The sequence below is a fragment of the Prionailurus bengalensis genome, chromosome D1, assembly GCF_016509475.1.
Source record: "Prionailurus bengalensis isolate Pbe53 chromosome D1, Fcat_Pben_1.1_paternal_pri, whole genome shotgun sequence".
NCBI classification, from domain to species: Eukaryota; Metazoa; Chordata; class Mammalia; order Carnivora; family Felidae; genus Prionailurus; species Prionailurus bengalensis.
This window is the reverse complement of record NC_057346.1, coordinates 43,598,940-43,611,878: the sequence shown is the minus strand read 5'-3', so window position 1 is coordinate 43,611,878 and position 12,939 is coordinate 43,598,940. Positions and strand designations below refer to the sequence as shown.

Below are 12,939 nucleotides of genomic sequence, written 5' to 3'. Positions count from 1 at the left end.
ATTTATTTATTTTTGAGAGACAGAGAGAGAGAGAGAGAGAGAACCAGTGGGGGAGGAGCAAAGAGAGATGGGGACAGAGGATCTCAAGCAGGCTCCATACTGACAGCAGACAGCCTAATGGGGGCTCGAACCCACAAACTGTGACATCATGACCTGATTCAAAGGTGGACACTTAACTGACTAAGCCACTCAGGAGCTCCGGGAAGTCATGCTTTTTGAAGGCCTCATACTCATTTCTTCCTCATCCTACTCAATCCTCTCCACAAAACACAAAATAAAACCCTACAAGAGGTATTAGGTTAAACTATGTTAAAGTGCCATTTTTGTAAGACAGAACATTTTAATACTGGAATTTTTATGTAGTTCAACTTAATATTATAATTCTCAATTTAAAATTGAGGAAACATAAGCTTTTCTTATGTTTGAAACTATTTCAATATATTACTTAAAAAGACATTTCTTAAAAGGCAAAGTCATGACAAACTTGGTCAGTTTGTCTACAAAATCCATGTTCTTTTCATTACATTATATTGTTTCCATTGATATTTTGGAATCTTCACAGGTATTACTATATTTGAAATTTAAACTAATAGTCCATGCTGAGGAAAAGGTGATCACAGACACTTGGTTTTAACAAGAATTAGAACACATGTCATATAAGACTTCAACAAATTAAATTTCATATATCTAAAATCTGTGGGTTTAACAAGATATATTGTCTTCTTTAAGAACAACATGTTCAAGGGGCATCTGGGTGGCTCAGTTGGTTGAGCATCCAACTTCGACTCAGGTCATGATCTCATAGTTCATGAGTTCAAGCCCCACATTGGGCTCTGTGCTAACAGCTCAGAGCCTGGAGGCTGCTTCGGATTCTGTGTCTCCTTCTCTCTCTTCCCCTCCCCTGCTTATTTGCTCTCTCTGTCTCAAAAATAAACATTAAAAAAAAAAAAGAATGACATGTTCAAGCTTTAAAACAAGTAAAGCAAAATCAAGCTTTAAAACAGGCAAAGCAAAATTAAGTAAACTTATAGACCCATTGTAATATAAGCTCTTCTAAGATGTTCATTTGACTCATTCCTCCCCTCTTACATTTTATAAAATGTGCAAGATCAAAATGAATAATTCAGTGATGGGTTCTACACAGTCCAAGCCAAGCCCCAGCCCTACAGAAAAATTCCATGGGAGGTAACAAATGGGATACAGACAATGCCCAACAGCAAAGGCTAGTTCTCAAGTGAAGAAGAACATTCATATTGAAGCTCTGCATTCTTGTGGCTTAATATGAGTCATTTCTTTTTCCAACTGGAATCCATTAATATAGACCACTGATGAAACTTTGTTAGTTTTGCCTTTCGATAGTCTGAGCTATAAGGGCGGGTGGGTCGGTGGGTAGAGAGAGAAAGAAAAAAGTATTCTTCACCTTTGTTTGCGTAACTCAAAGCACTTTACAAATGTGTTTTTGGGTCCATGCTTTTCAGACTAAGAGAATTAACAAAGCTTAAAGGCCCAAAGTAACTTCTCAAAAGCAACTTGGCCAAGGGAAATCAGTGAGAGGTAAAAGTACTCTTATCACCCTGTTTCAACATATTTTCAAGAGGTGGTTCTTCTTTTCTTGTTCCACAATTCTCTTGGGGCACCCTCACCAGCCTGGAAACCAATGTCCTCATTCAAGGTAAGGTGACAGCCAGTTACTCAGGTAAGATGCTAATTAGAAGGCACAAGGCAGAGCATTTGGGGCGTGGGGGAGGAAGTTAGCAAAGAGAATCAAAAGTGTAGCATGGAGAAAAAAGAAACTTGTTTGGATCACTACCATTTCATATCCTTCCTATGCACCTGAGCTTTTGAAGATCACATGAAATGAAATTACTTGCACTTTGAAATCAGCTATTTGATAATCCTGTCATAGGAAAAAGGAATATAGTCAGAAAGGCATTCACCACAAATCATTTCTTAGATTTATCTTAGTGCTGAAGTGCCTACTTGTTTTTTTTTTAATTTCAGGTTATAAAATACTTTCACTTTGTGTACATCACTCATCTCTTCTTGCCTTTAACTCTGATATCCTTGGTATGCGTCTGGAGACCTTTAACAATTTCCTAGTTCATGAAAACCATTAAAGCATGTAATTTAAAGCAAGTTCCCCATAGAACTTGTGTTTGATTCATTTATCCATAGATAGGCATCAATGTCAAATTCAAGTTTCCAATTTCTAAAATCGTAAACATTCTACTGCTCATGCAAAGTCCATCTCCTCCTTAATCTACTTTTTCTCTAGTCCCACTCTGCCAAAACACTAAAGAAACTACTTCTCACAAGGTCTTTTACCACATTGCTCGATTACAGTCACATCACACAGTTCCATTAAATTGTGGATACTGGGGCGCCTGCGTGGCTCAGTCAGTTAAGCTTCCGACTCCTGATTTCAGCTCAGGTCATGGTCTTAGGGTTCATGAGATCAAGCCCCACAATGCGCTCTGGGCTGGCAGTGCAGAGCCCACTTGGGAGTCTCTCTCTCCCTTTCTTTCTGCTCCTTCCTTGCTTGCTCTCTCTCTCTCTCTCAAAAATAAATAAGTGAACGTTAAAAAAATAAAATAATACAAGTTCTGGAACCAGGATGTTTGGGTTGAAGTCCCACCTCTGTCACTCAGGAACAAGTTACAGAATTTCCCTAATTCAGCTTCTCAGCTGAAAAATTAAAAATATCTACTCCTTAGGGTGCCTGGGTGGCTCAGTCAGTTAAGTGCCCGACTCCTGATTTCAGCTCAAGTCATGATCTCATGGTATGTTCATGAGTTTGAGCCTCATGCTGGATTCTGCAGTGGCAGTGTGGGGCCTACTTGGGTTTCTCTCTCCCTCTCTCTCTTCCCCTCCCCTGCTCATGCTCTCTTGTTCTCTCTCTCAAAATAAATAAACATTAAAAAAAGTATATCCACAGGATGTATAGAAAGATTAAACAAATTAGTCCATACAAAGCTATTAGACTAAAACCTGCTATCAAGACAGTCCTCAATGAATGTAATCTGCTATTAATGTTACTAATATTATTAATAACAAAATGAAGAAAGATTTGAAAATCTCTGATTTTAATTCCACCTCCCAATTCTATACTGTTTTGGATGGTATTGATAAAAGAAAATTATACAGAGGGCATTCAGATGTATATAACAAGGAAGTTAAACATTGCTAAAAGTCTGATGAACATTATGAAAACAGAAATAATTGAAATAAAAATGTCTCAAAATACCTTAATTATTTGTCTGAGACAAATCTAAAACAACTATAATGCTGAAAATAATGTTATCTTGAGGGTAAATCAGTAATTTTCCTTGACTTCTTTAATTGCTAAACATCTAAATATCAGTTCACTTAAGATGGAAAGCTAGTGGTCTATACAGTGTGGTGTTTAATTTGTGCATATGTATTGTCAACTTAACGGACTGAATATTGGACCGAGAGGATTAATGGACCAGAAAAGTGACCAAGCCACTCATTCAGTGGGTGATGATGAGCAAATCACTTTAACTGCATTTTTCTGATTGAGAAAATGAGGAAGAAATCTAAGATACCAAAGCTTACTTCCAATTCTAAAATTCTACAATTCTCTATCTACCATAAACAGTTTAAGAATATGATTGCATCAATGAAATGTAAGTCATTTCACCTGTTTATAAAGAGGAAGTAAATCATTTTCAAATAATAGAGTGCTAGAAACAAACAAACAAAAAACACAAAGAACTATTCAGTTAAAAATATCTCCTGGATTGAAACCACAATACATACCTGGGCAAATCTAGGTAGTAACTATTATATTTTGTGCAATAAATGGAAAGAATTAATGATCAAGACTTTTCTAGAAAATAATAGATGGTATATACTCCTTCTCAACAGAACTAAAGCCACCTGGGTCAGCTATGAAACCAATACCAACTTAAAATCCTGGGTCCATTTGTACAGAGACTCTAATCTTTGACCTTAACAAATTCACATGACATCAGATTTCTGTCTCAGAAAATTGTTAATTATGATAGAACTTCTAGGACTTTTGAGACGATAATGATTGACCAAAGAAAGATCATCACTAAGACTAGAAAAAAATCTCAGTGCTCACAGCTCTCTTCCAATTAACATACATATCTCAATCAAAGTTTAAAAAATGAGGGGCACCTGGCTCAGTAGGTTAAGCGTCCAACTCTTGATTTTGGCTCAGGTCATGACCTCACTGTTTGTGAGATCGAGCCCCACTTTGGGCTCTGTGCTGATAGCCTAGAGCTTGCTTGGGATTCTCTGCCTCCCTCTGTGTCTGCCCCTCCCCGGCTTGTGCTCTGCCCGTCTCTCTCTCTCTTTCAAAATAAATACATAAACATTTGGGGGGGGGGTTAAAAAAAAAAGAGAAGAAGATCTTCATGACCATGCAGCAGATCTAAAATAATAATTGTGAGGGGCACCTGGCTGGCTCCATCAGTAGAACCTACAACTCTTGATCTCAGGGTTGTAAGTTCAAGCTCCATGCTGGGTGTAGAGATTACTTAAAAATAAAATACTTTAAAAAAATAAAATAATAACTGTGTGACAAAGCAACAAAATTAAATTTCTAATTATGGCACCATGAGAATAACTGGGATGAAATTAAACAGTCATTAAACAAATGTTAGTTTAGGAGGAAAAAGGTATAAAATGAAGACACATTGAATCTGGTACCATAAAACACATTCTCTTTTCAAATTAACATGTTCTTATCATTTAAATTATATCTGTTAATTATTAAATGTCAGAAATATAACTCAGAAACAGGTGAACTTGAGTATGAAGGCTTCTATGGATAATATTTTGAGTTGAACTGCTCCAACATTTCAAAAAATCTAGGAAACGAAAGTTCTGAGTTGGTCACAACACATTAGGACTTTCTAGTAAAGTACAAGCAATCACATTTTCCATTCCTTGAAAATAAATAAATCAAAAATAGATGTCATCTTAAAAAATCAAAGTACTCCATTATTTAAAAGGTTGTTATGGGAAGTAGGAGGGGGTTATTGTTTGGTTGTGTATGAGTGTGTGCGTATGTATGTGTGTGTGTTGTTTTGCTTCCCTCAAAAGACTTTCGTTTCTTCATAGCTTAATTTTAAGATTCCAAAACTCACAGCATGTCATAATTAAACATCTCCTAGGAAGTACACAGTCTGATTAGCACATTAACTCAGGCATAAACCAGCCGTGACCATGCTGCCTCCAGGTCTGGGTCAGACCAGCCTGGGAAAGAACAGTCATGATGAAAACTCCTTAAGATACATTAACCTCAATGTTATTTTATCTTCCATCAGTTTAGATCTTCTTTTTTCTATCAATTCTTATGCAATTGTTTTAATCGTTAATTCTGGTCTGAACAATCACCCGATCTTTTAAAAATAAAAAAATAAAAAAATGGGTACACTGGTTCTGAGAATTAAATGATTTTACCTTCATTCTCAAAGGTTCCCACCACCAAAAAGTTCTGATATTTAGAGAGAAGAGATCTGTTTATAGTTACACACCAATAACTAGAGCCCACAACTTCCCATCCAATATTAACTCCTGTTTTGGAGACAGAGAGCAAGAAAACTACCCACATCCCGATGTCTTTTTATTGGGCTGGTTAGTGGCCAGCTGTTTGCTGTAAAACAAAATGATACATGCATATGACCATGAAAGTAGGAATATTTTCCCCCACAGTCTACACTCACACTGTCCAAGATGGAGCCACTCACTGCAGGGAGTTACTGAGCATTTGAAGTGTATGTAGGCCCACCTACCAAGAAACTGAGTTTTTAGGTTTATTAATTTTTTTTTAATTTAAACTTAAAGCTGAGGGGAGCCTGGGTGGCTCAGTTCATTAAGCATCCAACTCTTGACTTTGGCTCAGGTCATGATCTCATGGTCCATGAGTTCCAGCCCCGCGTCAGCCTCACCTCTGGGCTGACAGCGTGGAGCCAGATTGGGATTCTCTCTCTCTCTGTTCCTCCCCCACCCACGCTAGGCTCTCTTTCTTTCTCTCTCTCTCTCTCTCTCTCTCAAAATAAATAAATAAACTGTACAAATTAATTAATTAAGAGCTGACACTCCTTTGTGTTATCAGAAAATGTTTAAATAAGTTTGGAACAACGTGGGTATGTGGATTCATTCACTTTTTGATTTGTAGAATTTTACAAAATCTAAACACAGGTCAAGTATTTCTGAGGAAAATTTTGGTGACTGAATTTTCATGTGCACAAGTGTAAAATGCATACTATATTTCAAAGAGTAGGCAACAGCATATAGAATATCTCATGAATATTTTTACAAATACTGACTACATGTTTAATACTTCAATATATTACAATACTTTGGATATTGTTATTATTTAAAATAAAATAAATTATTAAATTTAATGCCACTGCTTTTTACTTTTCTAGTGGGCTATAGAAAATTTTTAATTGCATATGACCCATACTACATTTCTATTGGGCAGCAATGATGGTGAGTAACAGTAACCAGTGGCATAAGTATCAGAGATGAGCCAGTGAAGTGATTTAGAAAATCTGTGTAGCATGAGCAAAAAGCAAAAAAGGTCAGGCAGGACTGTATTCGCATCCTAGCTCTGACACTGAACAAGTTGCCAGCTTCCTCGGCCTACATTTTCCTATGTGTAAAATGGGAAGAATAGTTTCCTCGCATAAACAAAAACATTTGTAAAGTGCCTGCTATATCATAGTAATAAAGAAACAGTTGAATAGTTGTTTTTCAGTAGAAAGCAGAGATCTCAACCTACTAAGAATTAACTACTTCTCAATATCTATGCCTTCTTGCAAATGGGCTATATTCTGTGGACCCTTCCTTCCCCTAATACTAGTGCAACTTTATTATTACCTTACTTTTAAAGATGAGTAACAGCAACCTTTATACTCAATGTTATTATCAAAATATTCAACAACTGGAGGTACTTTTTCCATTTGTGTCTTCTAGTGGAAGCAAATTCATTTCCAGGAATACCATCATGATTTTTATGAACCTAGGATTCACCTTAAAGACACTTAATAATATCAGAATACTTATTATGTTCTTTTCAGGCTTTCTAAAATTCATCACAGTGGGACCTTGTTCTTATGAGTGTTTAGTAGGCCCAAAGACACTCTGTGACCTTAAGTTAAAAATAACGAAGCATAGTTATTAAACATGTAAAATACGGGAGCCAGAAATATTTATTTAAAAATTAATTATATCTTATTGTTATACTCTATTTTCTTTGCGATTTGAAAAATGCCTGCAAATTCTTATACTATGAAGTAATACCATAATAATCAAAAGATTAGGAAAGATAAGCTTAGGACAAATAAAATTAAATCCTCCTTCATAAAGCAAATAGTTAAATTATAGAGTTCCTTTTTCACTAGAAAGTAGAGTAGTATAGACTGAAAATATTCCAAAATGATTTAGATAAATGAATGCCTAGAAAACTCAATAGGTGATTACTGAAAAGTGAGAAGTTTGGAAGTCATCTTTCACATTTCAGCAGGATGCCTAGAAGAAAAACCATCCTTCCCCATGGTGACTTTTCATACAATGTTGACTCCTGACAGGATGGCTTAAGTAAGGGTCAGCTCACTACGATACAATCATTCTTATGTTTCCATAAAACCTAATTTACAGGGCACCTGAGTAGCTCAGTCGGTTAAGCGTCCTACTTTGGCTCAGGTCATGACCTCTTGGTTCTAGGGTTCAAGGGTTCAAGCCCAGCATTGGGTTCTGTGCTGACAGCTCAGAGCCTGGAGCCTGCTTCAGATTCTGTGTCTCCCTCTCTCTCTGCCCCTCCCCTGCTCATGCTCTGTCTCTCTCTCAAAAATAAGTAAACATTTTAAAAAATATTCTAAAAAATTAAAAAACAAAAATTAAAAAAAAACTAATTTACAATGACCTCTCTCTTCTTTAATCTGTTTCTTGTATTTTTCACTCATAGTTTTCCATTTAGTCCTTTTATCATTTTTTCTTTATTCATCTGATGAATATTTACTGAGCCTTTCCTGTGTGCCAGCTGGTCTGCAGGCCTCACCATTGTACCTCACTAGCCTGTCATATTATTCAAACAAAAGCACTAATGTAAGATGGAAGTAGAGAGAGGCAAAACACACATAGCGTTGTTTTTGTTTTTGTTTTATTAGTTGGGTTATATGTGTGTGTATGTGTATATTCTTCATCATATCTGACTTGCCAACAAAAATAAATTTGAGGTTATCACACCGCATCCAAGTTCAGAAAAATTAACTCGGTTTCCAACATAATTTGTAAGTAAGTTATTATTTTAGCTTATACAAATGTCATAGAGTGAGATCCAATACTCAGTTGTGGCTTCCAACTTGTCTATTCTTAGATTTTATTTTAATACAAATATCTCCTGGTGAAAATGTACCACTTTTGATAGCAAAATTTACCATCATAACTCTTTAGAGTTTTCTCCAAGTTATTCATATAGTTACATAATAGGCCAGCTATCTCCTACTGAAAAATCTCGTGTTCACTAATTCACACCTAAGGGGGACTTTCTAGGGGAAAAAAAAAATTAAAAAGATAAGTCAGCAGACCTTTATATGTCTATTAGAAAAAAATTTTCTTAAGTTGTTTCTTCAATTATAAGTATTTACTTGTTTGATTTTCCATTAGACTATAAGCAACTTGAGGCCAGGGGCAAGCTCTTACTCTGTATGTACCCATTTGAAAAGTGCAGGTTTCACAACAGTTTGCTGGTTAAATGGAAGGTTGGTTGGATGAAAAACGAAAGAAAATTTCAGATTTAAGAGTTAGCAATGAGTTTAATCTTTGAGACTATTATTCTTAACCCATTAGTTAAAATCAGAGATGAGCAATGATTATGACATGTCGGTTAGGTTCATCAATTATAACATGTTATCGCCCTGGTTGGGGATGCTGATAATGGGGGAGGCTATGCATGTGTGGGGGTAAGGGAGCATATGGGAAATCTCTGTACCTTACTCTCAGTTTTACTGTGAACCTTAAACAGCTCTAAAAAAACAAACAAAAAAAAAACAAAAAAACTCTTAAAAAAATAGGTGTTAAACTTAAAAATATCCATTGTGTGATCAATAGATAATGAAAAATAGTATTCTGTTATATAAAAACACCCGCTAACTAATTCAGCCGCAATTTATTGCAGTCTTAGCACGTACCAAGCACACTACTCTCAGAGCTATGGCTTAAAGATAAATAAGATCTGTAAATGTAAAGCAGGAGTTGGAAAGCTGCTTCCACCAAATTCATGTGAGCTGATAGCAATTTTAAATTATCATTAAACTATGGAAAAGAAAACCATGGATCTATTACTCACAATGGGTTCTCTTGCCCAATGAAAAGGAAAGACAAAATCTACCTTTTCAGACATCCCAAAATTTTTCAATACATTTTATACTTTTTGCTTGTTGCTTAGAAAATGCTATCTCCTAATACAAAGTAAGAAGTCCTCAGTGCCTCTGTCTTTTGTTAAGGAGTCAAGGAGAAAGGGAGTGGAAATAATGAGATCAGAAATGTCATGGAATAGAGAAAAGAATATCAACATGAGATAAATCAGAGTGAAGTTCTGCACAAAATCATTCTCATATTAGACCAGAACCCTGCAACCACAATCAACCAGAAACCTAGGGTAAGATGTTGAGAAATGCCCAGAAATGAATAACTGCATTGGACACAGACTTTGTGAGAACTGGCAGTAAAAGGAAACAGTGCAGAAATCCTCCGGATAAGCTTATGGGCAGGCTGAAGGCTTGACTGGTAAAAACTACAAGCCCGTCATTGGCTGGTCCTGATGGTGAAGCAGATCCTTCAAGGCACTTGGCAGCTGGCAAGATGTAGCAACTTCTCTCAGGTACTACTAGCCTGGTATTGCAGGTTCATTCCTTTGACTTCAGCAGATAGTTATCTTTTGGTTCTTAAAAGAGTTGATCATTTTAACATAGACGAGTGTAAATAATACATCAGGAAAACCTGACCGCTTTAGAGAATGACAAACCTTTCTTAAGTGAACAACCAAAGTTTCTTTAATAGATGGAAAAATTTACCAAGCCTTGTAGCAATGTCTTCCCGCCTTAAACGCATTCTACCAGGTCACCCAAGTCCCACTTACCCCTAACATCTGGTGGAGGTAGTGATACTCTGGCCCTTGGTTATACAGCAGGAAGGTTTTCCAGAAAAGCAAAACATTCAGGGAGAGCCAGACCAACTAGATCACACAAAGAAAGAGAGAAAACAAAAATTAAAAATAAACGTTACCTGATAAGTGGAAACCTCACGTGCATTCGTTGGACACAATACTTTGAGTGGAAGCTGGATTAGTAGTTGCAGAAAGCATTCTTAATTAACCAGCAAGCTGAAGACCACTCAGAGGAAAACAAATCTGACCTCACTCAGTCCCTGCACCTGAGATTAAGCATTCTGGGTTGCAAGCAGGTCTCCTAAACCATCTGCAAATATCCCCTGCAGCACAAAACGAGACTAAGAAATTAGTGACATCACCCAGTCCCGAGCATGGCATGTTGTTAAAATGCAACACCAAACAGAAACAATCCGGGAAAAGAGCAAAGGGGGAAAGAAGTTTAAAGGGTTAAGAAAAACTTGTGTTCACTGAAAGTGATCTCTCTTCCTCCACATCTGCTCTCCCAACAGTGTGCAGAAAAGTTCCCATGCACTTGGAGTAAGGGTGAGGGAAGGGTGTCGTTATTATCTCCAGGTATTAACAGCGGAAAGTTAGTTCAGAATGTTGGAATTAGAGGCAAAACTTCCAACTTCCCACCCGCGCACGCTCAGAGAATGAATCAAAGTTGCTGCACGACAGACAAAACGCAGGGAGAGAGCCTTGCCCGCCATCCTACCAGGCAGAGGTGTTTAACCCCTTCGTTGGCCAGCCAGCTCCTCCAGGACACAGCCATGCCGCCGGCCCCGCCGCGCTGCGCTCTCCGGCCGCCGGCCCGCGAAGGAGCGGCGGCGGCCGGGACAGCGGTTACAGTTGTGCGGCCTGCGGGGGGGGAGCCGGGTGGGGACGGAGGGTCAAAGACGAGTGGAAGCGGAGGCCGGCGCCGAGCCAGCCCGGGCGGGGTCTGCGCCCGGGAGCCGGGTCTTCCGGGCGCCGCGGCTGCGGCCCGCGCGGGGTCTGCGCTGCGCGCTCGGCGGCCCCGGCCCCGCGCTCGGAGCGCGCGCTCCCCGGCCCCGCCGCCCGGCTGCGCGAGTCTGCACCGCCGCGCCGGTCCCTTTGTCTGCGGGCGAGCCTGTTGTTGTGGCTGCCGCCGTTCAGGATGTCCCGGCTGGGGACTGGGAGGCGCCCCCCGCAGGCTCGCGGAGACCGACCACGATGTGGGGAGTGATACCGGTACCCTGGGCACCCCGCCGACCCTTCGTACGCTCGCACGCACCTAGCTCTTAGGCACGGGTCGTTTTCCCCAAAAAAGTTCCACTCAAAGACGCTCGGGAACGAAATTTGAGCCGGAAATAGCCTTTTGTGTACTAACATCCCCCTTCTCCCGCCCAACCTCAGGAACGCATCCCAACCCCAACGAAGGCCCCTTCACAACCTTCACCTAAAGCTTCCCTCTGCCTCCCTCTTCGCAGTCCCTCACCCCTACCCCAACCCACATTCTTGCGAAGCTTTTAAGAAAATTTTGAATAAAAAAGAGCCCGGCGGTTTAATGGTTAAAGATGACGTCATTCTCAGGGGCTTTAGGGAAGCTCCGATTCACTCTGTTTAGAAATGTGCGTCTTATTACCTAGTATCAGAGTCTGTTTAGTAATAGGAATCCTCTCAAAGTTGTGCCAGAGGCCTGGTGAAGGGTGCGGAGAGTATGACATTGACACAGGCTACCTACCTTTCGCACACCGCAAATTATCAATATTAGGAAAGAAAAAAAAAACATTCACATAGAAGAATGTCGGATACACAGTAAGTGTTCAACAAAAGTTTATGAAATCAGGACTTTCCAAACTTTAACAACTAACAAGTGATAGAAAAGGTAAACCACTAGTAGCCTAATTTCATGTCTTTTAAGCTTTTTTTTTTAAACAAAATTCATTTTAAAACACATGCCTTAATATGTAATTGAAACTGAAATTTCTTCTCTTACTACAGCAATGTACTTCCCTCACTAATTTCATGAACTGATTAAAGACTGCAACCCTCAGTTCAGAATTTGAATTAATCCCTATGAAGTGTGGGTTATATTTCTTGCAGAGAACTTTCTAATAGCCTGTCATTTTCCATTGGTAAAGGACTTTCCTGTTTCATGCAATATCAAATCCTGAAAACTGCTTTAAATCTTTCCGGGGATAAGAAGCATGTTATTTGTAATTTCATATTGAATTTGTTATTTATTACTTATTGAATTTATTATTGAATAAACCCATGTTTATAAACTCATATTGACCATGTAATATCTAAAGGACCCAAAAAATACCACACAAAGAACCCAAGGAGAGTCACCACTGGGAAAGTCAAATTCTGGGACACACTGGTACTCCTCAAATTACACCCTAAGTAACCATCCCAGAGCCATAAGTTCAATGGATGGGAGGTATAGAAGGTCCAGAAAACCGTTTTGGTTCTTGCCATGAGTGGAGAAGAATGAAGCAATTGAAGAATAGTAAAATAAAAGGCAATTTTTCTTGACTTAATTGATCTAGTTCTTTTTTCCCCCATTTTATTGAGAAATTGACACACATCACTGTAGAAGTTTAAGGCATACAATAAGATGGTTTGATTTACATATTGTGAAATGATTATAATAATAGGATCAGCTAACATCCATCATGTCGTATAGAAATATATGAATAAAATAAAATGAAAATAAAGAAAAAGGAAAAGGGGGGGGGAATTTTTCTTGTGATGAGAACTCCTAGGATTTACTCTCTTAACTCCTATATATCCTATAACAGTGT

General features: G+C 38.5%; 1 protein-coding gene across 4 annotated transcripts in view; it reads right to left on the bottom strand.

Moving 5' to 3' along the window:
* NOX4 (NADPH oxidase 4) overlaps window positions 1-11,514 on the bottom strand; it is a 176,255-nt gene extending 164,741 nt beyond the window's left edge. For 2 of the 4 annotated variants that reach the window (XM_043579969.1, XM_043579971.1), the window contains exons 1-2: window positions 11,424-11,514; window positions 10,142-10,237 (exon numbers count right to left, since the gene is read on the bottom strand). In XM_043579969.1, the coding sequence (XP_043435904.1) occupies window positions 10,142-10,150 (9 nt within the window). In that variant the 5' untranslated portion in view covers window positions 10,151-10,237; window positions 11,424-11,514. Of the gene's footprint in view, window positions 1-10,141; window positions 10,238-10,287; window positions 10,687-10,886; window positions 11,192-11,423 lie in introns of those variants that run through there. The other 2 variants (XM_043579968.1, XM_043579972.1) reach the window with 2 other exon arrangements.
* Between the last annotated feature and the right edge of the window lie 1,425 nt (window positions 11,515-12,939).